This window comes from Delphinus delphis, chromosome 1, assembly GCF_949987515.2.
Source record: "Delphinus delphis chromosome 1, mDelDel1.2, whole genome shotgun sequence".
Classification (NCBI taxonomy): domain Eukaryota; kingdom Metazoa; phylum Chordata; class Mammalia; order Artiodactyla; family Delphinidae; genus Delphinus; species Delphinus delphis.
The window spans coordinates 135,925,847-135,947,571 of NC_082683.1; the positions used below are offsets into that span (position 1 = coordinate 135,925,847).

Genomic DNA, 21,725 nt, shown 5'->3' on the forward strand with positions numbered 1-21,725 from the left:
GAGCTTGCACTGTGGCACTCTTCAGCTGCCTGACTTAGGAAGTACTCACCCCACTCCTTGGTGTGAATCGGGACCTAGGGTACAATGCAGTATGACACAGCAGGACCTTGGCTCTAGCTTTATTCCACCGGCTCAGCAGTCACGGTTGGGTGAGCACCAGCCCCTCTCCTGGTGTGACCAGAGGCCTGGGGTCCAAGATTTGAGGTTGTAGTGATCTGACATGGCACAGGTGAGTGAGTGCCTTAAGCTCTCAGCCCTAGCTGGTTGCCACGGAGCTTTGCAGGGAATCAGTCTTGGACAATTTAACTCTGACCTCTCATTCTATCCCGTGACCCCCAAGGGTAGCCTCTATACATCATAGTCCACGCCATCTGCGATCCAGATCATTCCAACCCATCAGGGCTATGAGACTAGTCAGTGGCTTGGCTATCGCGGCAGCCAGGGAGGGGGATGATTAGGAATGGCCAGTGACACCCTCAGAGCCCAGGCGAACACATGTTCACCTGAGTCAGACAGGCAAGACCATCTATCCATACAGAAAGCACAGCCTGGAAGAACACACTGTCCAGTCCAGTCAATGCCATGTATAGTTAGAGAAATCAACCCGTTCAGTGGCTGCTCTCCCCACTGGTTGGCATGTTTTAACAGTAGTTGTTAAACATGGATGTTTTCGTCCTGCTAGTGTCTGAACACTTTTCCTTTTAATTGCATACCACATCTGTCTTTCTGTTGCAGCTGTGAATTTGGTGAGGAAGGAACTCACATTAAGGCAGCCTTTTTGAGAGCATTGGCATCCTTCCTCCAGAAGCATCCAATTAGAGGAAGGATTAGTAAATCAACCAATCACTCACATACATTTCATTTATAAGAAGTTGGAGTGTCAAGACAGGCTTGAACAAAATGTGCTAGGAACAGGGTATAGTTAGGGAAGCCTTTGTAGGCGCTCTGAGGACTGAAAGCAGTAACGTAACACATAAAGTATGCCGGCATAGATAACTGTCTACATGGGTGCTCTTCTCAGTAATTGGAAAGAAGTAGCAGGTCTCTAAAATCCAGGCCCCTGTCTCCAGACAGCACTTGACCATTAGCATGGTCAATGTCTAGTTCTATTTTCGTGTCTCCGTGAGGGAGAAAAAATTCCTGCACCTTGCCTTTCCCAGCTGTTCAGGTGCTGGTCAGCCCAGGAACTGGTCTTTTGTGGCCTCTCCTTTGTAGAAACGAGGAGGGGTCACGTGGTCATGGCAGTCCCTTCCAGCCCTGACATCGTCCGAGTCTCTGATGACGAATGGCATGGGTATTCAGAGGAGGAGACACCATCAAGATGTATATTAGTCAGGGTTCTCCAGAGAAAGAATCAGCACGATGTGTGTTTATATATGGAGAGAAAAATTTATTTAAAAAAATTGGCTCATGGTATCATGGAAGCTTTAAAGTCCAAAGTCGGTAGGGTAGGCTGTCAGGCTTGAGACCCAGGCAAGAGTTGCAGCTCAAATCCAAAGGCAGTCAGCTGGCAGAATTCCTTCTTGCTCAGAGGAGATCAGTCTTTGTTCTATTAAGACCTTCAACTGATTGGATGAGGCCCATCAAACCATGGAGGGTGATCAGCGTTATTTGAAGTCCACCAGTTTAAATATTAATCTTATCCAAAAAAACATCTTCACAAAAACATCAAGAATAGTGTTTGATCAAGTATAATAATGTTTGACCATGGCCCAGCCCAGCTGACACATCAAATTAACCACCACACATGATCTCTGTACACAGGTAAGATTTAATACCTAGGAACCAAATGCAGTCAGGTTAAGAAGAAACATTCCAGGAGACAGGGGCAGGAGGGTTGCATGAGGTAGATGGGGTGGAGGCCTTACAGGTGGGTGGTGGGGGACAGAGCTGGAGAGGAAGGCAGAGAGGAATGTGGAGGGCCTGTATTTTTACCCCGAAGACTGTGAACTTGATCCTGTGTCCCCCTTGAGAGATGGTGTGATGAAGCTTTGCTCCAGGAGGACCAATGAATAAGAGGCCACTGCAGGGGTCCAACGTGAGTGACAAAGAAGTGAGAAATGTCAGAAATGATGTGAATCCCAGCCACTCAGCAGTAGATTGGTGGGGAGGTGCTGCTGTGAAAGGAAGGGAGGAGCCTTGTCTCTACTTAGGTGGTCTCTGATGGGAAATGACCTGTAGGCCTGGGTCCTTTTGCACAGGGGTCTGAACCTCAGGTTGCCTGGCTCTAAGAGGCCCAGTGTGAGATGTGTGCAGGTATTTTCTTCAGCTGAGCAGGACTTGACCACCAGCCACAGTGTCTCCCAGACCAAAGGTTGAGGTCTCTTCTTAGCACAGTAATTGTCATCACAGCTTTTCGGGGCAAGCGTGTATGTGAGGGCCTGGGGAGGGGCAGGTACAGGAAGGGGTGTTGGAACAGACAAGGTGGAGAGACCAAGAAGAAACACCAGTGTCACTCTGTCTAAATTTTGTCCAAGCAAGATGATTAGGATCCCTGAGTAGATACTTTTGAGAGCAGGAATGTTTAGAAACACTGACTGCAGATCCTACACAGTCTCCATGGAGACTTGAAGTATGCTCTTCCCATTAAACCTTTATAAAAAATACAGCATTGCCACAATTCATCACAATTCACCAGATGCCCATGATGGCCAGGCTCACTTCTCCTAAACACACACACACACACACACACACACACACACACACACACACACACACACACACACACACACGCACGAGGACTTCGGTATCATCCTTCTGTACAATCCTGAGTTTAACAGTGTTTCATCTTAACTCAGGCTGAGCCAGGCAGCAGAGGGAGAGCCAAACGTGCAGACGGTTGTGTTCACTTTGCTTAGCGCTGTGTTCAGGAGCAGGATGCACCTGTAAGCTGCTCTGCTTTGCTGCCCGACTCCGGAGGAGCCTGACTGGGGGCAACTTTGGGTTGTAGTTCCACTGAGCACAGTGGGAGACTGTACCCCAGGGTGGAGCGGGGCTGGTGGGTGCCCAGCGGGGAGTCTGTACCTTCCTCCCCTTTCTGCCCGTGACCTGTCTCCTCCCGCCTCCCCATCAGAGATGGGTGGAAAAGCCCAGCCTTGGACCCGAGGATGACCCTTGCCTGCAGAGACAACCTCCAGAACGGGAACACGAGTGACTCCTCCAGCGGGGAGTCCAGCAGCGGGCAGCGGCCGAAGCGGGCCGCCTCGCCGTCCCACGTCCGCTTTGAGGATGAATCAGCCCGCGACGCCGAGTCCCGCTACCTCGAGCGGCTGCAGCAGCGTCAGCGCCAGGTGCTGAGCACCACGCTGCAGCCGGCGGACCAGGGCCCCCTGCGCTCCAAGCCCGACCTCGCCGACTACGTCCACGGGGGCTGCCGGCGCCAGGACGCGGGCGCAGGGTCTCTCCACCCGCTGCTGGGCGGGCTGGAGCCCCGGGGCCTTCCCGCGCCGCCGCCCGCTCAGGGCAGCGAAAGGAGGTGCCGAGCCTGCGGCCACAGCATCGCCCCCGACCCGAGGGTCCTCCGGGAGCGCGAAGCCGCCTGCGGGGTGGAGGGAGCGTTGGTGCAGCCCCGCAGCCCTCGGGCCCTGAGCGGCCCCCTCCGGCTCTTCCCTGCCGAGCCCAGACTCCACACCGAGTGGATCCGGGAGACGCACATCGGGGGCCAGGCGCGCCCCGAGGAGGTAGACTCGGCCCTGGACAGCACGGACACCTCCGACAGCTGCAGGACCGACAGTGAGGAGGCCGGGACCTCCCAGCCCAGTAGGGTCCGCGGCAGCAGCCCCCGTCTGCGGGCCTCCAGGCCTCGGGGAGGCCACAGGTGGTTCCAAAAGGCTGAAATGGGGCCGCTCCGGAGCCCCCAGGCCCCGCACTACCTGCCTGGGCTGGAGCTAGTGGAGGTGTTGGATGAGGTGACAGAAGGCATGGGACAGACGCCTGAGGGGACTTTGCTCCCCAGAGAAGATGCTTTCTCTAAGCCTCTTGTCCAGGACTCTAAGAGGGTTTCCCTGGGGTCCCAGCCTGGACCAGGGCTGGAAAATCACTGGGCTCAGCCCGTGGATTCCCGGACAGCCTATGCCATCGCCTCTTCCGTGAAGGTGGGCTCCTCGGGGCCAGGCAGACAAGCCCAGGTTGTGGACAGCCAAGAGTCTCTGGGAACTGACTCCCCGAATCAGAGCCACACAGAGCCCTCTGCCCCCCACCAGGCCCAGCAGCCAACCGCTTCCCTCTCCCCCGAAGGCTGGGTGCCGACCCCTCCCTCTTCAAAGAAAACCACCTCCCCTGTGTCTCACAGGAAGGCAGCCCTGGCTGGACTTCGCAGGCCGGGTGACCAGGGAGAGCCTATGGACACCTCCGTGCCTTCTTCCAGAAGCGTAGTTCCCAGGGACTGTGAGCTCACCCGGCCGCAGCCCCAGCCCCGCAGCCCCTGTGTCACGCACCCACTGCGGGCCCCGTCCACCGGTCACTGCAACAACAGCACGCCCCAGGGGCTGCAGGAGCCCTGGGGAGGAGCCATCCTCGCGGGCAGTGGGGAGAAGGGCACCTACAGCCAGAAGCCTGCAGTACCGCCGGAGGACCACGGAGATGGTAAGGGATTCCCCTGGGGCTAGGGCGGCCCTAGACCAGAGGCCACAGGCTGGGTCTGTGGCCCACCAGGCACTCCGAGTCTTCACTTACTGTTCATCTTCATAGATGACACACCCAGGCACCGTTCCTATAGCAGCCCCGAGGAGCCCCCAGAGCCGCGGCGAATGTTGGGGAAGCTGGCGGGGTCCGTGGGCTGGTACAGGATTCCACATCAACCTGGAGGCGGATTAGCTAGCTCACCCTGGGGGCGGCGGTAGTGGGAGCCCTGAGGTGTGTACAGGAGCTCCAAGCTCTGTGGCTGCCAGAGGCCTGGGCTTTAAGGGAATTTTGCTACCAACAGAGCAGGAAGAAGCAGCAGCTCCAGGATTTACTAAGAGCATCAAACGCCAAATAATCACACGGCTAAGGTCCTTCTGCTTGAAAGTCGTCCTTTCATTCATTCACTCATTCATTCAGTATTGACTGAACACCTGCTACAGGCCAGGCGCCATCCTAGGCCCTGTGGGGGATGCATAAATGAAGTAATTCAGCAGGAATCCAGCCCTCGAGGCCTCCTCCATGTGGCGAAGCAGACGGGCCGTCTGGGTGCCCAGTGGGCAGAGCTCCTACAAACAGTGCTGGGGTCGTTCTCTGGTGCCCGAGCCCTCCTAGATCCCCGAGCCTGCTGGGCAGGCTGTTAGGTTTCAGCAGCAAAGGCTGCTGAAAGATAGAGGGTATCGCCTCTGCCCTTGGAAGGGGTCCTCATATCATGGGCAAATCCTGAGCATTGGCGGCCCTTGGGCTGTGATCCCCGATGTTGTGATCTGTGGTGAGCAGCTCAGCCGCTCACTCTTAGGCAGAGATAACAGGCCCAACGTACACAGCCTTGCCTTCCCGTGCCCGCGCCTCTGGCAGCCCTGGGGCTGTGATGGCTCGGGGGGGTAGGGGGGGAACCAGGGCTTGGAAACAGAGTGGAGGAGAAGAGGGCAGAGAGGCGACAGGCCTCACTGACCTTATTGCGCATGTGGATGCCGAGCGCCCCCCTGCCCTGCCCCGGTGTGCCGGCCACACGCTCCACTACATGCGGGGAGCAAACACTCTCCCTCTCTCTCCCTTGCTCACACGAACCTTGAGGAAGCAGGCCCCACCCTGAGCTCCCGCCTGCCCTGTGCTGAGGTGTGGTTTTCTTCTGTCGGGCGGGCTCTAGGCTGGCTGCTGGCTGCCCCTACCCACTTCCTACGGGGCGTTTATTCTGAGAGATGCAGACCTTTCTGGGCAGCCTGGCCTTCACCTGCTCGAGACCTGGAGCAGAGGGCCAGGTGAGGCTCCTCATTAGCCAGGAGGTCCTGGGCTCCTCCTCTGTAACCTGAGAAGGATGATAGGACCCATCTAGGAACCCATGAAATAGTCTCTGTAGGGCATTTAACTCATTGTCTAGAACTTCACACGTGCTCCAAAAACGGTGGCTGTCGTTTAGCTGTTAGATGTCACAGCCAGCAAGGTTGCGGCTTTTGTCCCAGGAATACAAAATCCGCCTCCCCACCCCAACTATCTCTTGATACAGGAGGGACACGGCTTATCACAAGCAGCCCTTCATTTCACAGATGTTTATTTCTCATCTGCTGTGCACGAGGTGCTGTGCTGGGGGTGATGGGGTTCAGCAGGAAATAATACCCCTCCCTGCTTGGCATGTGTCTCACCACTGCCTCCACTGCTCTCGTGGGGCTCCCACTTCTCTCCATCTTCCTCTGGCTCTCCTGCCTTTGTCGTTGGGTTGGGAACGTCTGCCCCCTGCCCCCTGCCCATGACCCATGGGGATGGATCAGTGACACAGGAGGGATGCTGTGGCTGTTGCAGGAGGACTCCAGGGCTGTCTCGCCTCAGCAGCTGTTGGCACCATCAGCTCCATGGGCATCACCTTCTCCCCGGCCTCAGAGGAGACAGAGTCCGGCCAGGAACCAGAGGGCGGCCTGCAGAGGACAGAGCCAAGTTCTGTAGGGCATGTGTCATCCCGGTGAGTGACAGGAGCAACAGCCCTGATGCAGGAGGTGGGGGATTAGGGCGCTGGGTGAGGAAGGAGACCCCCTGGAGTGGCAGCGTGATAAGCTGACTACTCCCCATCCTCGGGGGACTCCTAGACTAGGTGCAAGCGTGGCACCCCAGCACTCCTTTGCCAGCCCCGTTCAGTCTAGTGTATGTGGTTATTCGCTCGTACTTTCATTGAATGCTCTGAAGCTCCAGGCACTGTGCTAGGCACAGCTGTGCAGACAGTCCCAGCCCTCGAGGTGCACCCAGGATGGGCTCTCCGTCTGAGAGGACTTGCTCCTGACTCTGGGCTGGGAAACAGCCCGGCACTCATGTTTCCATGCTCTCCTCCAGCACTGAGGGTCTGAGTCCTTGCTCTGGGGCCTCAGAGCCTTGGTGAGCTGGTCCTCTGGCCGGGCCTTCTCTTCTCCACTACGCACCATTCCTGGTGACATGTAGCCCAAGGCTTCACATGCCACTGAAGCCAGATCTCCAGCCCCGTGTGCTCCCCAGAACTCCAGAGTCGTGTATCCAGCTCCCCCGACATCTCCGCTGGGATGCCTGAAAGGCCTAGTGGAAGTCTCAATCACTCTCGACAAAAGCTGCTTCCCCGGGTCCTCCTCCCGGCAAACACACAGCACATGGCCATCCACACAGGTGGCTCCTGCAGCCACCTGGACGGCATTTCTCCTGGTCTCGGTGCATTCCTTCTTCCTGTACAAATCTAATGGTCCCTACCTGCTCTCTGCCTTCCCTCTCGCCCCTGCAGTTCCTTCTCCATACCGCAGTCCAAGGTATCTTTTTAAAACCTTAATTAAATGGTGTCATTTCTCCTGCTGAAACCCCCCAATGGTTTTTCCTCTCATTTGGAGTAGAATTCAAACCCCTTACCTTGGCTAATAGCACTCAGTGTAATCCGGCCTCGGCCCACCTGTCTGACCCCATCTGACCCCTCTTTCCCCCCTTGCTCATTATGTTGGAAGTCCTGTGGACCTGGCCCCATTATGTCCTTGAACCCACCACACACTGAGCCTCTTCCTGCCCAGAGCTGTGATTCCAGCTGTTCCCTTGCCCTGGAATTCTCACCTCCGGTCTCGACAGGACTGGCTCCTTGCTGCCGTTCAGCCCTCGGTTTAAATGTCATCTTCTCAGAGAGGCCTTCCCCGGCCACCGTGTCACTCTCCGCTTCACCCTGTTGATCGGTTGCTGGTGGGTTTTCTCCTTTGTTTACTACTCTGTTGTTTGTAAGCTCCCGAGAGTAAGGGTCTTGCCTGTCATGTTTATCACATACCCCAGTGATCTGCCAAGAAGAGGCCTAGAAGAGGTTCTGAAGAAATATTGGATGGACGGACGATTGAGTGAACCCACAGTTGAGTGTGACACCAGGGGTCTTGTCTGAGCTTCTCCCTAAAGTCTACCCAAGCAGAGCATCCTTCAGAAAACCGCGCGGCCTTCCTTTCTGCAGCCTGGCTGTCACTTCATCAGTGAGGCAGTGGTGTGGGCCCATCTGGGGCACACAGGATGGGCCCTTGCCTCCTCCGGCCCTCTCCCACCCACCTCATGTCCATCTTTGCGTTTCAGAGCATTGCCAGGGGTCAGTGTGGGACCCAGCCTGCCCTCAGCTGCCCCTTCTGACAAGAACAAGAAAAGCAGCGGCAGCATCTCCTCCACCCTGGGGCTGAAAAAGTTCTTCTTGGCCCTGACAAGTCAGGGCACAAGGCCCAAGCTGAGCAAGTCCCGCAGCTACAGTGTGGAGCAGCTGCAGCCCCCTGCGCCCAGCCCGGCTTCACACACCAGCGCCCCCAAAATGAAGAGAGCCCCATCGTTACAATCCCTGCATCCGGTGAGTCCCAAGGGCCCAGCCGAGGGGTGTGTGAGGCCAGTGGGGGTGTAGCCACCATTGGAATGAAAGGTGGAAGGAGGAAAGAAGTGCTGCGGGTGCTGCCCAAGGAGTCCCAGGTAGAGAAGGGGAAGCTACTGGCGTTCCCACAGTCCATCCGTGAGCCATGGATTCCCTGGACACAGTGGGAGTGGGCAGCACCCAAGCTTCTGTCCTTCCACCCCGCTGCCCGAGCCTGGGCTCATCCTAGACCCCCACCCTCACTCTGCCACCTCTGCCCAGTCCTGGTGTCGGCTGCCTGATCGTTTTGGAACCTTTTCCATGGCCACAGCCACTCTTTAGTCTAGCACAGATCACTTCCCACCTGGATCACCTCAGCGGCCTCCTGGCGAGCATCCCTGCCCCGTCTTTCTCCATGTGGTTTTCAGAGTGGTCCTTCTAGTGTGCAAATCTGGCCTTGCCACCCCCTCGTTGAACACCTGCTGTTGGTCCCTTATCACCCCCAGGATAAAGTTCAGGTCACTCGACATTGCCAAAGGGTTTCTGTGATCTGACTGCGTTCATCTCATCACTCTTCTAACACTTGACCCCATTTATCCTTGACTTTGCAGTTCTGTAATCAGGCCACACAGTCTGACTTTGACCCTTCACCAGAAATGCTTTTCTCTACCTGCTAATGTCTGCTCCTCCATCAACACTGAAGGCACTGCCTTCTCCAGGAAGCCACTTCCAGTCCCTCCTTGGGCTGAGCTGGGCACCTCTGCTCTGTCTTCCCTTCTCATCCTGTGCTTCCCTCCTTCACGGGACTTGTCACATAGTATTTTAACTTTTGTCTGTGTCCCCTCAGTGGAATGTGATTCCCTGCGGAGACACTACTTGATCTTTGTATTCCAAATATTCAGTATGATGCTTAGTATGGTAGACATACTCAATACACAGTGAATGAATGAGTGAGTGAGTGAGTGAATGCGGGGCAGCCTGCTAAAGTCCCCCCTCCCACGTGCTAGAGGATAAACCAACAGCAAACCAACAGTAGCACCTAACTCTCAGCTATGTCTCTGGAAGTGCTGTTCTAATCCAGGTGTTTCCAGGTATTATGTCTATTCTTCTCTTCGCTGCTCCCTCCCCTGGGCAGAACGAAGCAGGCGATTGCAGTTTGGGGCACTGGCGCCTTTCATTTTTCAGGCTGAAGCAGGGAAGAGAACGCAGGCTGAATGAAAATTCCATTGGTTGTCTTGCACCCCGTACAGAATAAATATTTGCTGGATGAATGAATGGAAGACAAACAAAAGCAAAGCCATCTCAAGCTGGGGACAAAAGCCTAGAGTGGCATTGTGCTCCAGGAATTTGCTGCTTTTCTCATGAAGTTAGATTTGTCCCCAGTGTGTCTGAGCCGTGGTGCCAGGATGTATGGCCATCAAAGCTTCAATCTCTGTAAGCCCAAGGGAAATGACAGCCCATTAGTGTAGGAGAGGGGTTATGGGCAATGTAAGCCAAGTGGGCAAAGTCAGGAAGTAAGCTGGCCAAGAAAGAGTGGGAGCAAGTGCCAGGAGGACTGCGCAGCAGAAAGAATTGTTCAAGAACTGAAAAAAGAACATGAAAGAAGACTCCATCTCAGCCTGGTATATTCATGACACATCTCAGGGTGAACACCTTCCTGTTAGACTGTTGTATTGACAGGTGTGTGTGGTGAGAGGGTGGATGGCTGCTGCCCTGGCTTGGTTTTCCTTTTGCCCTTCTGAGTGGGCAGTGAGCACCTTCGCCACGTGGGCTGCTCCCACATCCTCTAGTGGCTATGGCTCTTTGACCTTTGCACCTGCATCTGGAAGGCTCCTCCCTTCTCCCCTCCCCCGTTTCCCTGGGGAATGCCTGCTTATCTTTCCATTCTGAGTTGACTTCTCCCAGAAGGCCCTCCGGAGCCCTGAGGCAAGGTCAGGGCCCCCTCTTAAGCTTCTTGATAATACATCTTCCTGAGAGCACGGATTTCCAGTGTGATAAATAATGTGTGCGGTATTTGTTTAAAAGTCGGCCTCTTCCTGCCTCCCACCCCCACCCTTGGAATAGCCTCCTCACTGGGTCAGTTTCTAGAACACAGATCTGACCTTGTAACTCTTCTGATTAACATCACTCAGTGGCTCCTCACCAGGTCAAATAAGGTCCTTCCGGGTGTGGCCGCTTGGCTCCAGCCTATCTCCCATCACCTCTGCAGCCCAGCCACCTAGACCATGAGTATGTTCCAGAACATCCGTGCTTTCTCCCATCTCTCTCTGCATCTGCTATTTCTTCTGCCTGGAACACCCCACCTCCGTCTTCACCTGGAGAGCTCATGCTTCAGGCCCCGCCCAGGCGTCAGCTCCTCCAGTGCCCTGGAGCCTCCTGAGCTGAGTCTGTCTCTGCTTCCCTGCACAGCGTTGTCTGTGCTTCTAGCCTCACACTTACAACGTGCATTTAGGGCTTTTGACCTGTCCATGCTCACCTCACCCCCACCATGGTGCGAACTCCTTGAGGGACTTTCGTCTTGTCCATCTTTTTAATGCACAGCGTTTTAAGGTGCATACTTGATAAAATTTTTAACGTCAGCAATCATAAAAGGGATACTAAAGAATCACAAACTAAGATTTTAATTCTACAATTGTGTTTATTATTCTGTGATTGATTTCACCCTTTTTTCATAATCAAGGAAAAAATTAGATTTTCTTAATAAGTGAGATAATTAGCATTACCCTATTCAGTTTTTATTTCAGCCCCCAATATTTTTTACTTTGAAGCTTCAAAACGCCTACATAGGCCCATCTCCTTAAGTAAGTTATGGTTATTCCTGTTAAGCACTTTGAAGTAATGACAAAAGCTTATGCCATTACTTTCTTAGCAGGCTCTCAGGTTCATGGTTGGGGTCCCCTCTCTGTCAAGCCCTTGCCAGGTGGCTTTTCTCACCTGCAATATTGGGCCTTTCCCACTAGGTGTCACCCTCTCGCCAACGTTGGAAAGCTGCCTCTTTTCAGAACCTCCATTCTCTGCTGAGTGGCAAGGTGGACCGGTCCAACCTCTACCTGGTAGGGGAGCCAGGGCATCACAATGCAGCTGACAGGTAAGAGTGGGCAAGTGGTTTAGAGTGTAAACCCAGGGCATGGACAGTGGAGTTATATGCTTCCTGCCTTAGCAGCACGGCCCGGGGGGGGGGGGGGTCCCTTTAAAAGAGAAAGTGAGGCTGACTACCTGTGCCTCAGTTGCCTCAGGGGTCTTGGAGCCCATTCCTCAGTGCCCTTGTCCTGTGCAACTGGACAGGAGTTGGGGTTTCTGTAGAGTTGGAAGGTTTGATTCCTCCGTCCCTCTACATTTTGAAATCAGAATGTTCAGGGAGCTTCCTTAGCCCAGCTAAAGATCTTACTGAAGATCCAGAGACATGGCCCCCAAAGAGGCCCTCGCCCTGTGACCCTGCCTAGAGAAATCCACCCTCTCTGATAAGACCTGCTAGGCTAGCTGCTCTCACCCGGGGCTCCATGGAGGAACTTCAGGGGGCCCATTAACTCCTGGAAGTTTTATGTAAAATTAAAGCTTTCAGCAGATTCTCAAGAGTGATCTCTGCACCTAAAAAGGTTAACAACCACTGCTCTTGGGGGAGGGGCTTCTGGGTCTGCAGCGGGCTCTGCGGAGCCTCAGACGGCTGTGGGAACCCGCCAGGCTCAGCCCTGGCTCGTGGCATCCACCATCTTTCAGCCAGGGAGGGGCTGGGCCCCAGTGCTGGCTCTCTTTGCCCTCACTCGCCTCCGGCCCCTCATAGGCCAGCCAAGGCACCGCCCCGGCCCTCCCTCAGCGTGGAGGACGTGAGTGCCCCGGGCCTGGCTCGCGCTGTGGGCCGCATGGTGGAGGTGTTCCCGGACGGCACGAGCCAGCTGCAGCTACAGCGCTCCCCGGAGGGCACTTTCGGCTTCTGTGTGGCCTCTGGGAATGGACGCCGGGACTCAGGTAGGCCCGCCCCCCCCCCCCCCCTTTTCTGGCTCCACAGCCCTGGGGCCTTGGCAAACCACTGCAGTGCCTTCTGGCTGTGGTCGTTTTCGTCTCCTGTCTTTGGCTGAACAATGAGTGAGCTCTGGACTCAGAGAGCCTCTCAGAGAAAGGACTGGAATTCTCCCCTCAAGGGGGTAGAGATGGCAGGCTTGCTCCGCTGTCCCTCTGTCCATCCTGAAATCAGAATCTTAATGCCATCTTGTCACTGGAGAGCCTGAGGGAGGTGGTTCGTGCTGGCTGCTTCTCCGGATCCCTTGGGTGTGGCTGGTGTGTTTAACTGGTTCCCTTCCTCTAGCTGTGGAGTATGTCTGGGCACGTGGACCGAGGACCGTGCCTGCCTGTCTGTGTGTCCAGGCCCCTCCCTCAGGGCTGGCTCCAGGCCCCTGGCTGGGCGGCCTGCTAGGTCTTGATTCATTACTGGCAGGACCAGGGAGGGGCTCTGAACATCCTTCTGCACTCTGGCCAGCTCTCAGCCCTGCCCCATGAATCTTTCAGGGCAAAGTGACTTCCCCAGGCCTTTCCCCAAGGTCTGTGGGTCAGAATCCATCACAGGGCAAGGGACCTTGACATATGTTTCTCAGATGAGATGAGGAAGGAAGGAAGACAGACGTGCAGGAGTGGGAAGGAGAGGAGAGTGAGGAGGAAGAAAGGGAGAGACAGACGCAGAAAGACACGCGCAAAGCTGCCCTGGCTGGGCTGTGCCGCGGAGGGTTTAGTCCTCTGCTTTGATCTCCGAGGTCAAGATGATTTAGCTGGCTGAAATCTGCCTGCTGCCAGACTTGCAGAACACAGCGAGTTCTTGCGTATGTTCCATCAGTTCTTTTTCAACAATATACGTGAGCACCTCCTAGGTGGTTGTAGATACTGGGGATAGAGCAGTAAATGGAACAGACAAAATCCTCATCCTCAGGAGTGCACGTTCTCATGAGGGAGCTAGACTGTATCTACAAATATATATATATATATATATATATATATATATATATACACACACACACACACACACACACATGTTTATTTATATTTTTATATATTTTATATATACATATAATGTGTTATATGTATGTCAGATGGCGAAGAGTACTAAGAAACAAACACAAATAAAGCAGGATAAGGCCCAAGGGCAGTGAGTATGGGAGTACCGGTGGGGCAGCTTTTCTGAGAAGAGACCCCTGAGCAGACAGACAGTGGAGTGAAGTGAGGGTGGGCGATGTGGTGTCTGGGGAAGTGCGTTCCAGGCAGAGGGAACAGCTAGTGCGAGGCCCTGAGGGCTGGGAATGAGCTTGGCCTGTGGGAGGAACTGCAAGGAGGTCAAGCTGGACAGAGGGGCGAAGGGGAGAGACTGAGCTGAGGGCAGAAAGGTGGGGAGACAGCTGAGCCCAGAAATGGGGGAGAGAGACTGAGCTAAGGGCAGAAGGGGCTTTCTTGCCAGTGAGACAGGAGCCACCAGGCACTTGGAGCAGGGACTGACGTGCTCTGATTGAACACTTCAACAGGCTCACTGGCTGCTGTGTTGAGAACAGACCCTAGTGGGGTGATGGTGGAGCCAGGGAGACCAGTTTTAGGGCTATTTCAACAGTCCAGGGAAGACATGGTGGTGGCGGCTTAGACTGGGGTGGCTGTGGAGGTGGTGAGAAGTGGCCGTGGTCTGGTTGACTTGAAGGTAGTTCTGACCGTTGGCTGATGGAGTTTACATGAGTGCGAGAGGAAGGGAGGATGAGTTTCTCCCCACTCTGGCCCTCAGGAGGGCGCCTGTCTCTCCTCACAGGGAGATGGCCGTTGTGAGCATATGTTGACCATTGCAAAGTGCTCCACGGCCTGTTAGCCACTCTGCCCGTTCCTCCAGCTTCCTCTCTCCTTCGGTGAGGGAGACAGGCTCTCCCAGAGAGGCAGCATGCAGGCATAGCTGGATGACAGCGTGGTTTGTACTCCAGCGCCTCCGCTGGCTGTGTGACCTTGAGCAGGTTACTTACCCACTCTGAGCCTCGGGTCTCTAATTTGTAAAATGAAGCTAATGAAACCCTACCTGGAAGAGTCATAAGGAGCATTCAGTGAGGTATATGGGAAAGTGCCTGGCCCATTTCTTCCCCTCCCTCTTCAGAAAAAGAATGTGTATTGCGGGAGTAGAACTCCAGACGGGGGCAGACATGATCTGCGTCATCTGTCAATGTGAGATCATACCCAACTGGCCATTCTACTATGACCCCCCATCCTCCCCAAAAGTCCCTTTAGGCCCCTTTGCAGGCAGTGGGACCCCCTCCCCCCATCCCCTGTCATAGACTGCTGATGGGCAGGGGTCTTTAATGACCAAGAGCTTCCTGGGCTCTGGCCGGGCCCGCTCCCCAGGATGCCCCTCACCTAGTTGGTGCAGGCTCTTCCCTGTCCTGCCCAGCTGGTGCCCTGCTTCTGCCACTGCAGTTGGCTGCTGGATGTCACGCAGAGCTCCCCTCACACATGGAACATGACTGGTGCTGGTGCCTCCTTGCCACAGGCCATGCTCCAGCAGCCAAGGGTCACTTCTCCTGGGCCTCAGAGGGGCCATGAGCTGGGGCGGGTTTGCATTCCTCACCAAAACATCAAGATGCTGGTGTTACTTGCTGGCTATCACATCTGATTCTGTACAGGCATGTGAGAACAGCAGGCTTCGCCTTCTGCTTCTAATTGAGTACAACAGAGAGATCATACATCCTTAACAAAGGCCGTTTCCAGCAGACGGTAAATGCCTACGATAGCAGTCTTTCTGTCATATTTGTGTCGTGACTTTCAGTTGTGAAACCTACCCCAGGCATGACAGCAGTGTCTGGGCCTCCAGCTGCGTTCTTTTGGGTTTTCTCATCACTCCCGACTGGCATGTTCTGCGGTACAGCAGCCGTTTCTGCCGGCTCCACCCCTGCCCTCCTTACTTGCCTCTCCCCATGCCACCAACATGCACACAGGGCAGACAAGCTGTTAAAAGAACCCAGAAAGAAGAGGGAAAGGATAGGGCACGGGCTGAGAGAAAAGCCCTGTGCAGCCAAGATGGCCGACAGACCTTGTCAGGAGGGAGCCGGCCTTGCAGGAAGGGCTCAGCCCTGCCAAGAAGCACTGAGAGGCCGTTCCGCAGGTCAGACCAGGGAGGAGTATGTCAACAGATCGGATTTGCGACAGCCAGAGCTGCAAACCTTCAGGTGCCTCAGAGGAGGTTTCAATGCACTTTCAAACCCGAATTGCAGAGGGTGGGCTCTGCAAAGCTTGACTTCTATTGGGGCCAGAATCCCCTGCGGGGCTGAGCGGACCAGAAGATGACCTTCCACTCATCCAAGACATCTTAAAAGGCTTCCAGCTGGAGACTGGGGGACCAGACGAGATGCTCTTTCAGGTCCCTTCTAAGGAAGCTGATTTTAGGAAGAGGAAGCAGGGAGTCAGGGATGGGCAGCTGCTTAATGTTTCTAATCAGCCAGCCAAGTCCAGGCTGGGGAGCAGCGAGGGTGCTTAAGGCAACGCTAACCTGAGTGAGTCCTGCAGGGGCTGTCGCGGCATAGGGTCCCCACCCTGCAGTCCTCCTGCGGAAGGGCCTGAGCTCTGCACACCTGTGCTCACTCAGTGCGTCCGGGTGGAGGGCACCCAACTTTCCCTGGAAGAGCCTGTGCTCCCTTACTGTCAGGTGGAAGCAGCTGACGGAGAGTTTGTAAGGTTTTCAGCAGAAGTTGAGGCAAGAGGGGCTCCCTCAGCTGGACCGTCCTGCACTGTGTAGCGAGGGAGCCCAGCGCAGCTCGAGGCTTCCAGAACCTTCCAGAGCCTGCTCCACTGAGTTCCTCGAATTGAACCCCAGGAAAGGAGAAGCAGGTTCTTCCCAGGCTCACCCTACCTTAGAGACCCAGGGAATGGTCCCAGCCAGGTGGGGCCTCTTGAGGTCACTGAGGGGAGAGAGTATGTGTGAAGAAGGGAAAAGTGAGCCACGATGACTTTAAACACGCGGCCAGAATTTCTATGTTTCCTGGGCTTTTGCCCAGAAGCCTCTGAATCCTAAGTAAGGAACCGTATCCGAGGAAGACTGAGGCCAGGGCTAGTCCCAGACAATCCTGTGAAGCAAACCAGGTTTGGATTCGACCTCAGCCACGTTCGCTACTCCAGTGATACCATCCACCCCCCAGCTACTTGAGGGCAGCAGCTGGGTCTTATTTGTGAATCCCACCTAGCAGGGTGCCAGGCATGTAGTAGGTCTTTGTCTCAATTTTTCAACATTTTCCTCCCTATTTTACAGTCAAAGCTTATCCCAGAAAAAGATAAGATTAGCTCATTCACACTGGGGTATACATGAATAATAACAGCTTAAAGCATCATTTGTATTAGGAGGATTTTAAAAGAGGAGACAGAGAAATGAAGTTATACCATGGAGGTGGGCACACTATCTATTTATAAGGCCAGTTGCGGTTGTGGAGTGGAACAATGAGGGAGAGTGTGTGTGCGTGTGTGCGTGTGTGTGTGTAGTGCCCTGTATGAGCACCTGCCTCCCCTCCACCCCAAACAGCATCCACCTGGGCCTTCCACAGAGCTGCATGTCCTTGATTTGGATTGCCTGTGTCAGTTCTCCTGTTCTCCTTTGCAGGGCTCTACGTGCAGGAGATGGCTGATGAGAGGACGGCCAAGCTGTACTCGGGGCTGCTGGGAGTGGGGGATGAGATCCTCGAGATGAACGGGGCCAAGGTTGCAGGGCTGGGCTTGGCTCACATTAGGGAGCTCCTGGCCCACTCGGAGAGCTTGTCGATCCGTGTGCTGCGGCAGAGGCCTGCCCCACGGTGACCCGGAGGTGCCTTTGCCCTCACCGTCACCCCCTTGGAAACTCTGAGCCGCCCCAGGGGGTGGCTGGGAATGCACTACATAAAGCTGCTTTGTCTACTGAAAAGGAACGTGGTGGCTCGAAACCCCTTGGGCCTCGGCAGGGCTTCTGTGACTGACCACTTTAGCAGAGGGAAGGAGCCTGTTTGTGTATGTTGTTTGAGGATGTTAATTTATGCAGAACCGGGAAAAAGATATGGGTCTTCCGCCCTGACCAGGCCTGAGGTGCTGTCAACATCTTCCTGCACCTTTGTTGGCAGGGGGAGGAGAGAGATTCAGTGGGTCCTTGGTGGGTCCCTGAGCATCGCCTTACCCCCAGGTCCCATCCCACACTGTCAAGGGCTCCCCCAGCCCCTCCCACTCCAGAGCCAAAGAAAGTACTCGGCCATATTGGCCTTGAGCCCGCCTTTTTCAGTCTCATTTCTCCCAGCTCCCATTCGACACCTTTGCTTTTTTTTCCAGAAATGGACAAAGTGTCCTGGAGTAACAGCCTTACAGCCATTGACCATATATTCCAAACCCAAAATTAGCACATGTGGTCTGGTGGGAGAACATCTGGGAGATGTTATCTGGTAGTCAGAATATTAGGAAGTTCTGGGAAATCTTTGTGATATAAGGTTGAAGGAACAAAATGAAACCGAGACCAATTTCAGGGAAGTGCAGCTGTGGCCAGTGGGACCGGCCAGACCAGCCCTGCCCCCCACCACAGCCTGGCCATGAGGACCTCTGTCTTCCTTCTCCTGTGACCTTGGACACGGGCTGCAGCTGGTGCCAAGCTGTCCCCAGCCACAAGCTCTCTGCCCAGACTCCCTGACGGCAGCTGTAGGTGGGCCGCTGGCAGGGAGATGGCAGGGCACGAGCAGCGGGATGGGCTGTCCTGCCTGGGCGCGTCCACTGCCCAAAGGGTTGGGACTCTCTGGGAGTAGGTGGCTGTGTGTCAGTCTTAAATTATTAAAGAACAACGCTGAAACTTATCCTACTCTGAATTGCTAAATTCTGGGCTGGATGCTCACTTGACCTTCACTAGCCTGGCAGGGGCCTGGGGTGGAGGAGGGGGAGGGGAGGGGGAGGGAGGAAACAAGCATAGCAGTGAGCAGTGTTGGCATGCCAGAGGGGGAGGGTTGGGGTGACGCCAGGGTTGAGGCGGAAGCCTGCAGAGACCATCCTTTGGCTGGTGGAGGAGCCTTGGGCAAGGTGCATTTTGGAGCAGGAGACAGAATGGAGCTAAGGGGCCTCGGATAGGAGCAGTGGGGGTGGGGGGGGCTTGGAGTGGGCAGCCCAGGGCTGCTTTACAACTGGCTGGGTGCAGGCTGTGCTGAAAACACAACAGAATCAGGTTAGAGTGAGTGTTACTGCACCTCTCAGCAGGCAAGGTCGCTGAAGGAGACACCTGGCCTGAGAGAAAGAGGATGGGGGAAGGGGTCAGGCAATCCTGTGGAGTGTGTGTGCAGTGAGTGTTCTCCCCTCCTAGGGCCTTATCAGCAGGAACCAGTTAAAACCCCTCTTTACTGTCCCTGGAGGGTGGGGGGAAAGCATGGCTCCCAGAGCCCCCCAGCACTGCAGGACGGGGAGGCTGGGCTGGCCTGGGGTGGGATGAAGGGGGGTTGGGGAGGCTCTAGCAGGTGAGCAGGGGGACCAATGGAACAAGTGCTTGGGCCTTCAGGATGTGAAGAGGGTGCTGGGACACCTCAGAGAGCAGCCTGGGGCCCCCAAAGCATAGAAATAGTCCCACAGCAGAAACTACACGGGTGGGGAAACCCTAGTGGCTCCGTACCCCAGCTTGTGGCCTTGTGGTCATAAAACTTTGGGGAAATTTCATGTTGAAAAATGCTTCTGGGGCAAAAGTCACCTCTGTTTTCTCTGTCTGGTGAGGATGACGATACCGATACCCTGCCTCAGCTGAGAAGAAATGGAAGCGGGGGTGGGGTGCTAGGGCTGGGACTGGGCAGGGAAAGGTCTCTAGGGGGTACTGAGCAGCTGCATCTGTTACATCCCAGGTGGGGGGTCAGGCTCTTGACACATCTTATTTTGTCCTTAAAATAGTCCAGCCTGGGATGTCCCATTTATTGTCTTCATTTACGCAGATGGAGAACCAAGTTTAGCAGCAATGGAGGCCATTCAGACCCGCACTCTGAGTCAGCGCCCACTCTTCCTACTGCAGCTCGCTCCCCCCATGCCAGCAAAGGCTGGATGCAGCTCGCTCCCCCCATGCCAGCAAAGGCTGGATGGGGGGGAGGGAGGGAGGCACTGTGAGCTGTGTGTGAAGTAGACCTTCCTTGCTCTAATTCCACAGAGGCAGAAGGCCCTCCTTCCTGGGGTAAGATGCTGGGCCCTGACTTGTGCGGGTGGGAGGGGGCTTTGGGTTCTCCAGCCTCCTGTGTGACCTTCCCCATCTGCTCTGCCTGGGGAACTACTGACCTAGAAAGCTATGTCCAGCCCTGCGTCATCCGCGCCTCCCACAGGACCATCAGAACGCTCTTACTTAGAGCCTCGTGTTAACTAGGCGCCAGGCCACATGCCAGACAGGAGCTCAGAGAGATGAGAAAGACGGGCTCTACCTTACCAGGCCAGAGGCTAGGGGCAGATCAAGCATTCCCACCTGGCCTGGTGGGGCAGTGAGAGGAAGCACCTGGTTAGCCCCGGTGGTGAGCCTAAGTGGTTAGCGGAGAGGGGCGGGGCGGGAGACGTGGGGGGGCGGGGGAAGGCAGGCTTACGCAGTGGGAGGAAGTGCGTCCACGCTGGGTTTTGTAAAACGAGGAGGAACTCACAGGAAGGTAAGGGAAAGGACGCCCAGACACGGAAAATAAACAGCATGTGTAAAGGTATGGACTTCTCCCGAGTCGGCTCTCTGCCCCTCCGGTGGCAGTGTAATGGTACGCTACGTGTCCAGACCTCGCTTCGCACAGGTAGGCACCTGACACTGCAACAACACGGTACAGAAAGTGGCCCCAACTTTAACCTCAGGCGTGACGTCAAATCCTTAGGATGACGGGAGCGGGGTGGGGTGGGGTGGAGTGGGATGGCAAGTTCCGAAGCCGCCTACCGAAACCGCGGGCCCGGTGCTCGCCAGGCAGGCCTGGGAGGCCAGGGCGCCCCGACGCTGATTGGTTTTCTGTTTTTTGTTTGTTTGTTTTCAGGGGCGCCTCTTCTCGGTGGCGGAGGGGCAGGTGGGAGGCGAGAGCGCGTCTCCTTGGCAGGGTGCGGCCGGGTGCCCCCGGCGTGGGGACCGAGGTGTGTCGCGGGACAGCGACCAGGGGGCGACTGTGCGGGCTACTACCCGGCGCCCACCGCGCCCTCCCCGCGAGGCTACTTTGTTCCTCGGGTGTCGCGGGCAAGTCGGGTCGGCCGGGTGGGGCTCTGCGCCGGCCGCACCCTTCCCGCCCCTCCGCTGACCCGGAGGCCCCCGCCGCGCCGGCAGGAGGCTGGGGCGGGTCTGCGCTCCAGGCCGCCTGCCCCGGTCCGCGTCTCCGCGCCTCCGGCCGCTCGTCTCGGTGGGGCCAGGGATGCGCCCGGACGCTGCCCCGTTGGGGACGTCCAGCCGGGCGCAGGCGCGCTCACAGCCGCAGGAGGGTTGGAGCCTGGAGTTTGACGGGGCCGCGTTGTTGGGGGTTTTACACGCCCCACACCCCGCACACCCAGGACGCTTGGCTCGGCGCCCGGGGCCGGGAGGAAGACGACTCTCAGTTTAGCCTCGAGGAACGCACCGTTGGGGGCGGGGGCGGGGGAGAGAGGGCAGCCTGGAGTTGCACGGAGCGCGCGCCCGGCTCTAAGAAGGCGGTGGTGGCGGCGCGCCGAGCGCGGCATGGGGGACGAGCTGGAGCCGGCGGGAGGGGCAGTGAGGCGACGCAGGGGCGGGCACGCGTGGCGGGGTGCAGTAATGGGGACCTGGTGCGCGCAGTGCCCCGAGGGCTGTCGCGTGGAGGAACAGCAGGCACCGCTCGAATTTTGGAAATCAAAGTGAACCTGGGAATTCAGGGACGCGCAGGTGCTGTGCCGTCTCCCACCCTGCTCTGCCTGCTCAAGTATTCCAGAGCTCTGCTGGGGACATAATGGTCACAATCCTTAATGCTTACGGCGACGCTGCGAGGGAGGGACTACTTATCTCCGTGTTACGAACTAGGAGTCCGAAACTCCGTCCAAGGTGTGATCCAAGGTCACACAGCAAGTAATTAGCGGAGGGAGGATTTGAACCTGGCCCTCTGCAACTCCCCGCCTGCGTCCATTAACCTTCCTGGGACCCTGTGGGGCTCACCTCCGTCGGTGAGCAGCTCGCGAGGCCCGGCTCCGCAGTGACCTTCACCATGACGGCGTGGGGGGCTTGGCTCGGGTTTTGCTTCAGGGAAATGGAGCTGGCGCTCCCACCTCCCCGCGGGGGGAGAGGAGTAGGGCGGGCAAATCATTTTACAGAACAGTGTTTCCCTAACTGCAGGCACAACCACTAGTGGGTCACAAAATCTATCTTTTAAAGAAA

The 21,725-nt window shown here is 56.0% G+C and overlaps 1 protein-coding gene across 1 annotated transcript in view; it reads left to right on the forward strand.

Moving 5' to 3' along the window:
- Window positions 1-18,212, forward strand: part of KIAA1614 (KIAA1614 ortholog) — a 36,197-nt gene extending 17,985 nt beyond the window's left edge. The window contains exons 5-10 of the mRNA XM_060035010.1: window positions 3,074-4,584; window positions 6,421-6,577; window positions 8,170-8,431; window positions 11,389-11,516; window positions 12,210-12,394; window positions 17,025-18,212. Coding sequence (XP_059890993.1) covers window positions 3,074-4,584; window positions 6,421-6,577; window positions 8,170-8,431; window positions 11,389-11,516; window positions 12,210-12,394; window positions 17,025-17,218 — 2,437 coding nt within the window. The 3' untranslated portion in view covers window positions 17,219-18,212. The remainder of the gene's footprint in view (window positions 1-3,073; window positions 4,585-6,420; window positions 6,578-8,169; window positions 8,432-11,388; window positions 11,517-12,209; window positions 12,395-17,024) is intronic.
- The last annotated feature ends 3,513 nt before the right edge of the window (window positions 18,213-21,725 follow it).